Source organism: Herpailurus yagouaroundi, unplaced genomic scaffold, assembly GCF_014898765.1.
Source record: "Herpailurus yagouaroundi ecotype Mexico unplaced genomic scaffold, PumYag 205, whole genome shotgun sequence".
NCBI classification, from domain to species: domain Eukaryota; kingdom Metazoa; phylum Chordata; class Mammalia; order Carnivora; family Felidae; genus Herpailurus; species Herpailurus yagouaroundi.
This window is the reverse complement of record NW_024412436.1, coordinates 12,749,178-12,765,080: the sequence shown is the minus strand read 5'-3', so window position 1 is coordinate 12,765,080 and position 15,903 is coordinate 12,749,178. Positions and strand designations below refer to the sequence as shown.

Here is a 15,903-nt window from a genome sequence, read left to right as displayed (position 1 = left end):
GGGGGTGGCAAGGCTCTAGGGTAGCCATCTCCAAAAGATAAAAGGGAACCGCTAAGTGACTTAATGTGTCTGAGAGAGAGAGGAATTACAGGGTGGAGAGTTTGGGGATAAACTGGCAAGGATTACACAGAAAACCAGGCAAAGTGGTCACTTACTCCAAGGACAACAAAAAGCTGTTCAAGAAAATAATTATAATTAAAATAAACCACATGGCAGCACTATGAACAATATTTTGTATAAAATCATAACTGAATAGGATTTGAGGAAAGACTGTGATACTTACACTAGGAAGACGAAAGCGTATGGGTTGGATGAGACGGTAGGAAATTTTCCACGGTAGGAAATTAACAGGTAAATCTAAAACTAAATAATCAAAAGATAGTAGCAAAATATGGTAACCAGAAATACGTAAGTAAAAGAAACGACAGAAGAAAAGCCAGAAGTCTGTAAGTGTCTTCCTTTAGCAAAAGAGATCCAGAGTAGAAACAACAGGACACAAGAATGCAGTTTTTACAATAACCCTTCTTAAAATACATATAGATCGCTTCAAGGAAAAAGAAATTAAATGGAAAGAAAACTAGTACAAAGGCTTACTCGTTATAATTTTTAAAAATTTTTAAATGTTTATTTATTTTTGAGAGAGGGAGGGAGGGAGGGGCAGAACCCGAAGCAGGCTCTAGGCTGTCAGTGCAGAGCCCGACGCAGGGCTTGAACTCACCAACCGTGAGATCATGACCTGAGTCAAAGTCGTAGCCCCTCATTATAATTTTCTACATGGAGCCCCTGGAGCCCCTCATTATAATTTTTTAAATGGAGGATAAACCTGCTGTTATGTCCAGGAAATTTATTTTGAGGTCATCAATAAAGAATGAATGATTGGGAAGACGCACCACGATTTCAGGAATAAACCTGATCGGGGGTGACTCCTGCGGACAGAAACGGTACGCACTGCATCCTGGGATGCACAGGGATCTGGAAGGCTGCGAATCAGAGTCCCAGCTGTGAGTCTAAGGAGCGGATAACATGCGGAAGTGGGGAAACGCTAGCTCTTTCCAGGGAATTCTTCTTCCGTGTGACTCTCTCCTCTCTAAGATTCTGATCCACAACTTCCTGATGCCACAGCCTCCTGACTTTGATCTGTGGTTTCTCAACTCAGCAAGACCACCCTGCGATTTCTCCCTTCTCGTGTCATGCCTGGCACGATCTACTGCCCACTTCCCGTCTCACATACAGCAGGTATTCTCGAGCAGTGTGATTCCACAGACCATTTCACGTGGTTTGTGTTACTTCCACGTATATCATAACCCCACGTGACAGTGTTATTATTTTTGCTTTTAACAGTCATCGGATGCCTTTTATGCACATTCCAAAGAAATATAGTCTTCTGTCTTTATCCTACCTATCTTATTGATCATATCTGATATTCTTTATCCCACCGATCTAAGTATGCAAATGGTATCATTCATCTCCTTTGGATTAAAGGACACTGCTTAGTATCCAGGCCTGCTGGAGATTAATGTCTCATCTTTTATGTAACTGAAAATGTCTTTTATTCACCTTCATTTTTGAATAATATCTCTGCTTGACATAGAACTCTTGGTTTACACATTTTTTTTCCGTTCAGCATTGCAAAGACATCATTTCATTATTTCTGACAAGAGAGCTGTGGTTATTCTTACCATGTTCCCAAACTATGAACATGTTTTCAATTCTGGCGGCTTTCAATTTTTTCTCTTATGTTTCATTTTCAGGAGCTTAATTGTGTACAAGTGGGGTCCCTTTTATAAACTTGAGATACACTAAGATTCTTAGATTTATGTTTTCATCATATTTGGTAAAAATCACCAATCCTACAAAGTTTTCCTACTCCTGTTTCACTCTCTTCTTCTAGTATTCCAATCCTATGGATCCCTGAGCCTCTATTTATTTTGCTTCAGTCTTTTTCTCTCTATTCTTCAGACTGGATCATCTCTTTTGACCTGTCTTCAAACTCACTGGCACTTTCTTCTCATATCTCTAACCTGAATTAACCTCCTCCTGTGAATTTTTTAAATTTCTATTACTATACTTTTCAAGTTCTAAAAGGTCTATTTGAGGGACACCTGAGTGGCTTAGCTGGGTGACCCGACTTCAGATCGAGTCATGATCTCATGGCTCGTGAATTCGAGCCCCGTGTCAGGCTCCGTGCGGACAGCTCAGAGCCTGGAGCCTGCTTCAGATTCTGTGTCTCCCTCTCTCTCTGCCCCTCCCCTGCTTGTGCTCTGTGTTTCTCAAAAACAAACATTAAATTTTTTTAAAAAATAAAGGGTCTATTTGATTTCTTTCTCTGATGAGATTTCTTACCTGAACAATCTTCAAGGCTGTATTTTAATTGTTTAGTCACGACCTGAGCCAAAATCAAGAGTCAAACATTCAACCAACTGGGCCACCCAGGTGCCCCTGACTGCTTCTATTTTTTAACTCTGTATCGTAATCCCTATCGTGTCCCCATTTTTGTTTGGTTTGGTGATTTCTGATTGAACGCTGGTCACTGTCAGTAAGCTGTTGGAGCACAGAGCACGGATCCTGTTATCTTTCTCTGAAGATACTAATTCTTGTAGAAGAAGATAAAAAAAAAAAATACTTCCTGATCTCCTTGAACAAGGGTTAGCTTACAATTACACCCTTGGAGGGCAGATTTACAGGAAGTCTAAGATTCATCAACTCGGGGCTTGAACGCACGACCCTGAGATCAACACCTGAGCTGAGATCAAGAGATGGATGCTTTGGGGCGCCTGGGTGGCGCAGTCGGTTGAGCGTCCGACTTCAGCCAGGTCACGATCTCGCGGTCCGTGAGTTCGAGCCCCGCGTCGGGCTCTGGGCTGATGGCTCGGAGCCTGGAGCCTGTTTCCGATGCTGTGTCTCCCTCTCTCTCTGCCCCTCCCCCGTTCATGCTCTGTCTCTCTCTGTCCCAAAAATAAATAAATGTTGAGGAAAAAAAAAAAAAATTTAAAGAGATGGATGCTTTAACTGACTAAACCCCTGGGGCGGGGCACCTCTGTACCAGTTTCTTTAACCAACCATCAGAAGGACATCTGGTTTTCCAATTTGGGGCTATTACAAATAAAGCTTCTGTCACCATTCATAAATGTACAGTTTTTGTGGGAATGCAAATTTTTATTTTTCTGGAATAAACACCAGGTGTGCAATTCCTGGATCACAGGGTGATTGCATGCTTATTTTTTTTAAGACACCACTAAGCTTTTTTATGGTGTCTGTACCGTTTCACATTGCCTCCAGTAATGTGTGAGTGACAGACTTCACATTCTTGTCAGCATTTGGTATTGTCACCAATTTTTCTTTTTTAATGTTTATTTACTTTTGAGAGAGAGACGGAGACAGAGTGCAAGCGGGAGAGGTGCAGAGAGAGAAGGAGACACAGAATCCAAGGCAGGCGCCAGGCTCTGAGCTGTCAGCACAGAGCCTGACGTGGGGCTCGAACTCACAAACGGTGAGATCAGACCTGAGCCGAAGTTTTACGCTTCACTGACTGCACCACCCAGGCGCCCCACGTACGTTTTTATAGTTGTTTATAGTGAGAGGACAATTTGGAACCAATCACTCCTTTCATCATGACCAGAGGCAGAAGTCATATAATCTACTTTTTTCAAGATATCTTCTTAGGATAAATTTTCAGAAGTCAAATTACTGATCCAGAATAATAGGAAATTTTCATGGCCTTTGCTCTCAAAAACAGCGCCTGCCAACTGAAATTACTTACATTTGGACCTCTGCTATATAGCCAGGAAGTTGAAAAGCAAGCAAAATAAAACAAGACAAAACAGAGAATAAATTGGGGCATATAGACTTCTATGTACGTGAAAGAAAACAGCTGAAAGATGTAGGGTTAGGACAACTAAACCAAATGGTCACGTAAAACTGAATCCACATAGAGCCTATCCTGAGTAAAGCATTCATTTGTTGAACATTGTCCCTCAAAACAAAAACTAGACAACTAGGGAAGAAAGATGAAAAAAATAAAGGTGAGGAAGGAGCCACGTTTTCTTCTTCCATCTGGGACCGACTTCATTCCCTTCTCTAAAACTGTGAAAATATCTCAAGTGCAATCAACAGTCCCTCTAAAGAAGACACAAAGTTCTCCTAAAAGACGCACTGTATCAATCTTACCACCACTAACATACACAGTGAAAATGGCCAAGGACTTTATAAACAAACCCTATTATGAGTCAGTATGCCTAAACGCTGTTGTAGGAAAAGGTGGCGCGGAGAAAGTCAAAAGGATGGATGGACGGACGGACGGGTGGATGGACAGTTAACTACTATAAATACGTGGATTCTAAAGCAGATAAAGAGGACAAGTAGCAAGGGGGAGATCTATGGATGAAATGACTTCAGATTTAGCTTTATTTACCGTTCCATCTTCCATCAGCTTCAGACAAGAACCAAAATCTGCTAACCGAATATGTCCATTCATGTCCATCAATATGTTGTCAGGTTTGATGTCCCTGAAAAGATAGATATGGTCAATTTTTAGTGGGGGGGGGGGGGAACTGAACCATTTATTTGGTAAGACAAAATTTTATTTGAAAACTTCAACTTCTTTTAAAATCAATACTCTAAGAACACCTATTTGACTAAACTTTATGGGTTCAAATCCTGGCTCCGATTCATAACGAAAACTTCCTTAAACACACGCACTTTCAGGGTTCTCCTGGAGATAAAAACTTTTTGGCAGTTTTCATTCAGGTTGAATTAACTATATAATGAGCACAGATTCCAGTATGACCACGTTAGGCCTACTTTCAATACACGGAGAAGACCATGATGTCTTGACACACACAAAACAAACTATCCTCTAGGCCATGAAATTGGAGAGGGAAAAATACGCTTCCTCGACCTCATAATAAATAAATTTCTAATTATTTCAGTTCAAAGTAATTCCAAAGACATTGCTTCATAAAGCTGATTTTGAAATTCATCTGACACACCGCTTGGTAGTAATTTACGTGATATGCTTGTAAGGTATCCAAATCTAGTTAACAAATCACATCACACCAGTTTTTGTATCTGTTTCTACATTTGAAAAAGGAAAAGTGTTGCAAACCTTGGCAAAAATCATACGTAAAACGATTCCTGTAAAGACCCAGCAACGCGTTTTCTAATCACAAGGTAAAACTTGTGAAAAATTAAGAGATTAGACCCTCTCCATGTATTCTACCTGGTGAGGAAGAAAAAGAATCTTCTATGAACATCATATATGCAAAAAGAATTCCATTACCATGTGGTTAGGGTCATTTTCTTTCGCATTTCTTTCCTTGACTTGTTTATTTTATAACTGGAGGTTTGTACCTCTTAATACCATTTACCTATTTCACCTAACCCCCCACACACCTCACCTCTGACAACCATCAGTGCATTCTCTGTATTTAAGCATCTGTTTTTTTGTTTCTTTCTTTGTTCATTTGTTTTGTTTTTTAGATCTACACAGAAATGAAATTACAGGACGCTTGTCTTTCTCTGATCTCACTTAGCATAATACTCTTCAGGTATATCCATCTTGTCACAAATGGCTAAATCACATTCTGTTTATGGTTAAGTAACAATCCGCTCTATGTATGTACATCTTCTTCATCCAATCATCTATCAGTGGATACCTGGGCTGCTTCCATATCTTGGCTATTATAAATAATGTTGTAATAAACATAAGGGTGCACGTATCTTTTCAAATTAGTGTTTCCGTTTTCTTTGGCTAAATACCCAGGAATGTTATTACTGGATTATACGGTATCTCTGGTTTTAATTCCTTTAGGAACACCCCTTCCCCAATGTTTTCCACAGTGCCTGCACCAGTTTACAGTAGCGCACGAGCATTCCTTTTTCTCTACGCCCTCACCAAAACCTGTTATTTCTTGTCTTTTTGGATTCCAGCCATCCCAACAGGGATACCGTAACATCTTGTTGTGGTTTGGATTTGCATTTCCCGGATGATGAGTGATGTTCGGTACCTCTTCATGTTCAGCATCTCTATATGACTCTCGTGAAAAATGTCCATTTAGTGCTTATGCCCATGTTTTAAGTAGATAGTTTGGTTTTTTGTTACTAAGCTGGAGGCATTCTCTCTATATTTTGGAGATTTGCTCCTTATTGGACGTATCACTAACAAATATCTTCTCCCATTTAACAGGTTGCCTTTTTGTCTTGTTGATAGTTTCCTTTGCTGTGCAAAAGCTTTTTTTTTTTTTTTTTAATGTTTATTTTTGAGAAAGAGAGAGAGAGAGAGACAGCGTGAGCGGGGAAAGGGCAAAGAGAAAGGGAGACACAGAATCCGAAGCAACTCCAGGCTCCGAGCTGTCAGCGCAGAGCTCAACACGGAGCTTGAACCCACAAACTGTGAGATCATGACCTGAGCCGAAGTAGGACGCTTAACCGACTGAGCCACCCAGGCACCTCAAAACCTTTTTATTTTGATGTAGCCCCCATAATTTATTCTTTTGTTTCCCTTTCTTGAGGAGACCTACTCAGAACAAAGCTGGAGGTATCATGATCCTAGATTTCAAGCTATACTACAAAGATGTAATAATCAAACGGTATGGTATGGACACAACAACAGACAGATGTACGGAACAGGATAGGGAGCAAATAAACCCAAGCTTATGTGGTCACTTAATCTACAACAAAGGAGGCAGGAATACACAACAGGGAAAAGACACTCTATACAACCAATGGTGTTGGGAAAACTGGACAGCACCATGCAAAAGAATGAAACTGGACACTTTCTCACACTGTACACAAAAATAAACTCAAAATGGATTAAAGACCTAAATGTGAGACCTGAAACCATAAAGCTAGAAGAAAACATAGGCAGCAGTCTCTCTGGCATTGGCCTTAGCAACATTTTTGTAGATCTGTGTCCTCAACTAGGGTCATTTTAACTGGAATGATACCACTCAAGGTTTCTATACCTCAATTTTCTCATCTACAATCGGGATAGTAGGACTGAAGACATTTCTGTGTGCAATACACCACAATATGGCAAATACTGACACACAGGCTAAGTCCAGCCCATTGCCTGTTGTTGAAAATAAAGTTTTGTTGTAAACAAAGTCGCTTCCGTTCACTTGTAAGTACTGTCTCTGTTGGCTTTCCCACTATGACAGCAGAAGCAAGTAGCACTGACTACAGTGTGGCTTTCAAAGCCTAAAATATTTCCTGTCTGACTCTTTACAGAAAAAGCTTGGTGACACCTGTTGTGGAGGACAGAGAAAGGATAGATGCACTGAAAAACAACCACAACTTTTATAGGAAATTGGCTTCATTATCCTCAATGTCTGAATTCACCCTGAACTGTCAGAGTGGCATATTAAAAAAATATTCTTCTGTTGCTTGGAAACATCAAAGAACTATACTTTAGTGCTAGAGGACCCTTAGAAATTACCTAAATCATTTTTAGATGACTATAAAAAATGTATTATATTTTTATTTTAAGAGATAGTGGGGCACCTGGGTGGCTCAGTCAGTTCAGCATCCGACTCTGGATTTCAGCTCAGGTCATGATCTCACAGTCTGTGGGTTCGAGCCCCACATTGGGCTCCGTGCTGGCAATGTGGAGCCTGCTTGGGCTTCTCTCTCTCCCTCTCTCTCTCTCTCCCTCTCCCCCCCCGCCCCTCCCCAGCTCACACTCTCTAAGTAAACAAACTTTAGAAAAATATATATTAAGCTGAGGCACCTGGGGCTCAGATGGTTAAGTGTCCAACTCTTTATTTTCACTCTGGTCATGATCTCATGGTCGCTGAGATAAGAGACCACTGTTAGGCTCCACGCTGAGCATGAAGCCTGCTTTAGATTCTCTCTCTCTGCCCCTCTCCCTTGTGCTCTCAAAAAAAAAAAAAAGCTGTATAATTACTACACATAACTGCTCCTGGTGTATTTCTCAGATTAACAAAATTTTTTTATGTTTATTTATTTTTGAGATCGAGAGAGTGTGAGCACTGGAGGGGCAGAGACAGAGGAAGACACGGAATCAGAAGCAGGCTTCAGGCTCGGAGCTGTCAGCACAGAGCCTGATGTGGGGCCCGAACCCATAGGCCGTGAGATCATGACCTGAGCCAAAGGTGGACACTTAACCGACTGAGCCACCCAGGCAGCCCTAGTTCTCAGATTTTATTTTTTACTTTTTTAATATGACAATTTGTATTTCAATATTTTCTGTGATTTCTTTTTTTTTCAATATATGAAATTTATTGTCAAATTGGTTTCCATACAACACCCAGTGCTCATCCCAAAAGGTGCCCTCCCCAATACCCATCACCCACCCTCCCCTCCCTCCCACCCCCCATCAACCCTCAGTTTGTTCTCAGTTTTTAAGAGTCTCTTATGCTTCCTAGTTCTCAGATGTTAAAGAAGACTAAAAGAATTACAGAAAAGGAAAATAGTGAAAGGATTCATAATCATCATTTTTAAAATATTTTTTATGTATATTTTTATTTTTGAGAGAGAGAGAGAGAGAGAGAGAGAGACACGGAGCACAAGCGGGGGAGGGGCAGAGAGAGCAGGAGACACAGAATCCGAAGCAGACTCCAGGCTTCGAGCTGTCAGCACACAGCCCGACACGGGGCTTGAACCCACGAATACAAGATCATGACCTGAGCCAAAGTCGGACGCTCAACCGACTGAGCCACCCAGGCGCCGCCATAATCATTAATATTTTAAAGAAAGGAAATATTAAAACCTAATTAGACAAACAAATTGTATTTATATTTATAACAAATAATAAACAGTGTAACGGAAAATATTTACCAGAACGGTACTGACTCTCCCTAAGTATCCCATTTCCCTCCCGTATCATCTCCTTCCCCCCACTCCCGAGAGGTTAGCAACACTACCCTGTTTACTGTATCCGCCATTTATGTTATTAGTACACATATATGCAACCATTAAGACTATGTATTTTTCTGAATGTCTTTAAACTTTGTAATTGATACCAAACTGTGTGTAGCCTGTGCAACTTGGTTTTATACTAATATTGTTTCTGAAACGTATTATCCACGTTGATACACATTGTTCCAGTCTATTAGTTTTAATTGTCATATGGACTACTTTCAAATACCGAACTTCTCAATTCTCCTGATTATAGAATTAGCTTGTTTCCAACAATTTCAGATTGTTGTAGGGTTCTATTTTGCTAGTTTACAAAATTCTGAAATGCATATTTTCATAAATGTCTCCTGGTGCTTACCTGTGAACGTATCTCCAGGCTGTGTAACCAGAAATGGAATTCTAGAATTCTACCCTGTGTGTCTTCAACTTCACAACTGTGATTACTATTAAGGTTAAGAATCTTTTTCGTCTCACGTTCCTCTTCTGTAAAATGCCAGTTAATATCCTTAGCCATTTTTTTTTTTTACACTGTGTGTGTGTGGTTTGCTTTGGGTTTTGGTTAATATTCAGGAATTGTTTACTCAAACTTAGGTTGCACGTGTTACAAATCTCTCAGCATGTGGGCATGTTTTTCCTCATTGTTTATAATATCCAATTTGTAAAAAAAAAAATTATTATTTTTTTTAACGTTTATTTATTTTTGAGACAGAGAGAGACAGAGCATGAATGGGGGAAGGACAGAGAGAGAGGGAGACACAGAATCGGAAGCAGGCTCCAGGCTCTGAGCCATCAGCCCAGAGCCCGACGCGGGGCTCGAACTCATGGACCACAAGATCGTGACCTGAGCTAAGTCGGACGCTTAACTGACTGAGCCACCCAGGCGCCCCCCCAAAAAAATTTTATTTAATGTCAATGTAGTCTTCTAATTTGTAATTTGTGTTTTTGTCTTTTTCACTATTTTCAACTTTTGTGAGATATAATTGACAAACGAAACTGCCATATATTTAAAGTATACAACATGACAATGTGACTTACATATACATCTCGCGGAGTTAAGTAACACACCCATCACGTGTTTACTTTTGTTTTGGGTGGGTTTTTTTTGGTAAACACTTAAATTCAACTCTGTTAGAAAAGCTGGGTTATATAATACAGTATCATCAACTAGTCGCCATGTTATAATACATCAGCTTCTCGGACCTCATTCATCTTCTAACTGAAAGTTTGTGCTCTTTTACCACCCTCTCCCTTATTTCTCCAGCCCCTGGCAACCACAATTCTATTCTCGCGATTTGTGGGTTTTGTCCTGGGAAATCTCCCTTACCTTCTCCCCGAGGTCCTAAGGGGAGCGTCCCATATTTCCTTCTGTAAGTTTTAAGGTTTTACTTTTCACTTCAAGTCTTTAGTCTCTCCCTGGAGTAAGTGTTCGCATGTAGTGTGAGATGAGGGCCCTATCTCCTTCTGTCCCAATACCACTGACTTCTAATACCACGCAGGCTGCAGATCAAGTGGATTTCTTTCAGAACTTCCTAAAGCTATTTCCCTGAACAGTCGTTGGAGTCAAAGGAAACCGACAAACAACTGCCAGATCAATCAACATAATCTGGAACTGATCCAGGCAACATTAGATACGTGATGACCCTGTGTCTATGTCTACACCTGGACCAACACCACACTTAACTACGGAAGCTCTATAAGGACCCCTCCACACCAGCAGACCAAGTTTTTAAATTCTCATGGCTCTTCCAGATGAATGCTAGGATTAGCTTAACAGGGTCCATAAAACACACTGAGATTTTGTCAGGGATCACAATGATTTTCATATATTAATCTAAAGAGAACTGATGTCTTTATAATCAGACTCTTCCCATTTAAGTATACATTATATCTTACTGATGAGGATTCTTTTAGGTCTTTCAATAATACTGAATTTTTTTTCTGCAGAGAGCTTTTATTACCTATATAGCTATATAGCTATCTTTTAGCAACTATACATCTATGTATTTATTTTATATCCGTAATGTTTATTACCTATGGTTTTAGGTGCCTTACAGTTTTGGTGCTACTGTGAATGGGATTTTCTTCATAGAATCATTCTTCCTTCGCTTCCAATTTTTAAAAAGTTTTTCGTTTTAATTTTTTTAGAGAAAGCATGCGTGCAAGTGGGGGAGAGGAACATGGGGGGGGCAGGGGAAGGGGAGGGAGGAGAGGGAGACAGACAGACAGACAGACAGACAGACACACACACACACACACACACACACACACACACACACAAGCAGGCTCTGAGCTCAGCAAGGAGCCTGACGTGGGGCTGGGTCTCACGACCCTGGGATCATGACCTGAGCTGAATCAGACGCTCAAGCGACTGAGCCACCCAGGGGCCCTATTTTGCTTCCAATTTTAATGGGAATGTTCCTAATGTTTCGCCATTAAGTACAGTCCTTGGCTTAGATTTTCAATAGAAATTCAATACTAGGGGGAAAAAAATTCAGTATTAGGTTATGAGAATTATCTTCTACACCCAAATTGCTAAAAGTATCAGGAATGGATATTCAATGTTGTTGCCATTTTCGGTATTGAGATTATTTTATGGTTTTCCTCCTTCAATGTACTAATATAGTATATTACACTAATAGATGTTGTAATGCTGAAACTCCCTTGTAGCCTGGGATGAAACCCACGTGGTCATACTTGTTTGTTGTACCACATATCACGGAGTCTAAAATTCCACCAATTGTAAAGAGGCATCACTACGTCAAGTGCAGCTACAAGAGAGAATACACTGGCAACTATAATTTTAGAAGCCATTTCTTTTAAAAAAGCACTCCAATTTCAGAGACATTAAATCGAAAAATAAGTCTGTCTTATTAGTATTGAAAAACACATACACGCTAAATCTGATTCCATTTTTTCTTGATGATTCCTGCTCTTCTATTCATAAGGGACACTGCACCACACTAACGTTTGCCCCTTGTACCATCCTCCTTTTCAAGCTTTGTGATCAAGATTTCACTACCATCATAAAGTGAGGGAAATAGATTTTTAAAAATTCTCAAACTTCCTGAAACAATTTATATAGGATTCAGTTATCACTTTCTTAAAAGTAAAAGAGAACTCATCCATGAAACCACGTGGAGTAAAAGAAGGTTCACAGCAGCTCTACTGTAAAGGCTCAAAAGTGGGAAAAACACAAATGACATCAACAGCAGATAAACCATCATACGTTTGTACAATGGAAGACCACTCACCAATAAAGAAAAATCTATTGACACATACATCGAACTGAATGAATCTCAAAAACCTTATGTGGATAAAAAGACATCAGACAGAAAAGAATACATGACGTATAATCCTATTTGTAAGAAGTTCCAGAACAGGTAACCCTAAGTTCTGGTGACAGAAACCAGAGCTAGTGACTGGAGAAACAGAAAGAAGATGTTCACGGAAAAGAGCACTAGGACATTTGCAGGGTGATAAAAAAAAAACATTCTACATCTTGACTGCAAAGGCGGTTACCCAGATGTATCCACTGTCAAAACTCTTCACTGCACACTTAACTCCTGTGTTAACTTGACGCGTATTTCAATTTTAAAAATCAAGGAGACAAGGCACCAAATGCCTAAAAATAGATGAGAGTGAAGTTTTGTGGAAGGGGAACTTTCCATTACAGACTCAGTTTCCTTAAATGTTCTCAGGGTATTCAGATAATCTCTATTTCTTCCCAAGTACATTGCAGTGGCTTATATTTTTCTAATGCACATTTCATCCACATTTTCAAATTTACTGGAGTACAGTTGCTCACAATACTCTTACTATTTTTTAAGCCTACAACATACTTGCTTACAGTTCTATTCCTACTCTCATTTCTTTGTACCTCTTCTGTCTTGATAAAAATAACACCTAGTGCTTATTTAGTACTTTCTATTTTCCATGCAGTGTTTGAAGTGACAGTCACAGCTTTTTTTTTTAGGTCAGCAAGTAAAAACAACTAATTGCTACATACCCAAGAAATGCTCAAACTGAAAAGAATAAAAATAAGGTGAAAGAAAATTAGAGGATATGAATACCATTACTGAAAGACTGGTGTATTTATATTTTACCAAGCAAAGTAAATTTCAAGGCAAAACAAAACAAAATGCCCTAATAGTGATTTAAAAAAAAAAAAAAAAAAAAAAAAAGGATCCTAGGATCCTTGAATCAGACTTGCTTGATATAGAACAAGTACACATTTGCATATTCCGCTCTCCCCGGGGAATGAGGAAGTGAGGGAGGAAGCTCAGAGGGTGATAGAATTCTTCCCTCCTCACCTCACCCACCCCATCTGAAGCAGGGTCCCAGGACCAGGGCTGCACCTGTCGGCACCAAAACCGACGATGGTTCCTAAGTGAGGAACTCTACCTATGCCTTTAAACCTTAATGTCAGAATTCTTACGGTCCTGGTGGGGTGGGTTACACCTTACCCCGCCTGGCAAAACCAAGCTAGGCAGGGAATACTGCTGGACTGCCAGGTGGTTGAGCTAGCCCACAATTTCTGCATCTAACTCTGCACTGAAAGAATGCACTGAGAGGGAGGCATTTGCGAAACGAATGTTGCTGCTGGCATTTGGGCCAGCACAGTGGTCAAGCTGAACATCCCTTCCAGGGGTGGAATAGTTTGGGCAAAACGAAATGATAAATGGAGAGGAGGAGGAATAACTAGGGCTAAAGGCATCAATAAATGGGTTACGCAATGAGGGAAACCCAACATCACACTGATGCTTTGTGAGAGGCTCAGAGCAGAAGAGGTTATTGCCCCTTAGCTCAATGACACCAGACACTTAAAGTGGTGAAGGCATGTGTTGCCAAGATGCTTCTGCTTTGGGGACGGGACACAGTCAAAGGGGAATGCGCAAACCTGGGTGGCATCATTCTGGGAGACGTTTAATCACGTGATGTGATGATGGTCTAGAGGGTTAATGCCTCACGGGGACACCAGGAATGTGCTAGTGCCTTGGCTCTTATTGTCAAGTCACGTCTACTGCCACATGGTGTAACCCCGGCCTGGGAGATTGAGATTCAGCCCTGCTGTGTAAACAGGTCTTAGGATAATACTGATACCGATAACTAAACGTATTAGGAGATTTGGTTAAAGCCTCCACAGGATCTGATAAAACGACCAGCCTGAAGAAGTAGATTCAGCTAACCATCAGCTGGTCTCTACATGGAAGAGTTCTGCACAAGTTTATCATACAGCAAAAACAGTAATAAAGGGAGAAACAAATAATTAAATTAGTACAAAAATATGCAAGTGTATGTAATGACCGTATAGAATGGGTTTGTGGTTAAATGACAAACATATTTACACTACGGCTGATACAAACGCTATACTAAATGTAGACGCCCAAACAAATACGATCGCTTTGCTCTCAGAGAGCCTTGCGTTAAGGCCACGGGGTGGCCTGTGTCACGAAGAACAAACGCAATGAAAGGTCTGGCCTTTGCTTCGGCCGCTGGGAGGTGATCTCTAGGCCACTGGAGTATCATGCCTGATCGGTGTGTCTTTGCCTGGAGGCTCTGGCCACCAGACAATCTAACAGTGTAATTTGTGATGTAATTTACCTGGGCCACACGGTATCAGTTTTACCTCTGGAAGGGACCGGAAACTAACGGTATCATCCCAACTTCAGGGAAAGGTCAATCATGCAGACCGTACGCTGAGCCCCCAAAACTCCGGAAACCCAACGCTCAGGGGCACTTGCTTGGTTAACAGTCCTGGTGCCTACCGTCACCCACGAATGGCAGGTAAGTAGAGCTGTTCCCAGCTCCACGGGGAGAGGACGACAGACGCTCCCCTGGACTCCGCCCTACACGCTTCTTCCCTTGGCTGGTTTCCATCTGTACCTTTTCTACGCAATAAAATGTAAGCAGGAAAGTGTTCAGCAATTCTGTGAGTCCTTCTTGCAAATTATGGAAACCTCAGAAGTTCATTCTGATCCTGCCAATTCAAATTCAGAAGTACAGAGTTCATACTTGTCCTCTTCTGTTTTCTCGGTATCTCCTTTTTTTCTATACCAAGAGGCCGGATTCTCAAGGACACAGGGGACAACAGAATTAGAGTACTCCATAATCACTCACTTGTTTTATTTCACATTTTCACTCAACAATCTCAAACATAACACAACGAATACTACCCCAAAATTATACTGAAGACAATTTGAAAAAAAATCTGCATAAATTCTCCCAGTTATCACCACTGACCTTTATAGTTCTATTAAATGTCCATTATTAGAGTATGCAGCCATCAATACTGTTCAGTCTCCCTCTTTTTTCCTGTTTTAATCCATAACTGACTATTTAATGAGCAACGCCAATCCTTAAGCTAAGGTCTCTCTGGTCATTTTGGTTGTCTGTAGCTCATTCTCTCATGGAATATTCCAGATTCTTCAGGAAGAATTCATGGGAACAACGTTCCCCAGGCTCCTGCAAGTTGACAACACTGCTGTGTGTGCTTTTTATACCTGAAAGTTGATTATGTTCGTGTTCTCTTTTCTGGGGTATCATAAATATTGAACACACTTTTTTCCTGTCATAAAGTTTTGTGGTTGAAAAGTCTGATGATAAACTAGTTTTCCTTTCCCTGTCACTTACTTGTTTTGTCACCACAGGACTTTTTCCTCTAAAAAAAAACAAAAACAAAAAAACTCCAAGGTTCTATAATTATATTAACATTTGTTATGCCCTATCTATCCATTATGTTATAGTTGTCACACATATTACATATGCATTCATCAAGTATCTACCAAAACAAATTTCTTTAAACAGTCACATATTTTAGGGAGCCTGGGTGGCTCTGTCAGTTAAGCATCTGACTCTTGATTTCGGCTCAGATCATGATCCCAGGGTTGTGGGATCGAGTCCCACCATCAGGCTCTCCACTGAGTGTGAAGCCTGCTTAAGACTCTCTCTCTCCCCCTCTGGCCTTCTCCCCAGCTTATGCTCTCTCTCTCTCAAAAAAAAAAAAAAAAAAAAAAAAAAAAAAAAAAA

General features: G+C 40.5%; 1 protein-coding gene across 9 annotated transcripts in view; it reads right to left on the bottom strand.

The window, feature by feature from the left end:
- Positions 1 to 15,903, bottom strand: part of CDC42BPA (CDC42 binding protein kinase alpha) — a 247,697-nt gene that overhangs the window by 167,611 nt on the left and 64,183 nt on the right. For all 9 annotated transcript variants that reach the window (XM_040451888.1, XM_040451895.1, XM_040451889.1 and 6 more), the window contains exon 5: positions 4,412 to 4,505. In XM_040451888.1, the coding sequence (XP_040307822.1) occupies positions 4,412 to 4,505 (94 nt within the window). The remainder of the gene's footprint in view (positions 1 to 4,411; positions 4,506 to 15,903) is intronic.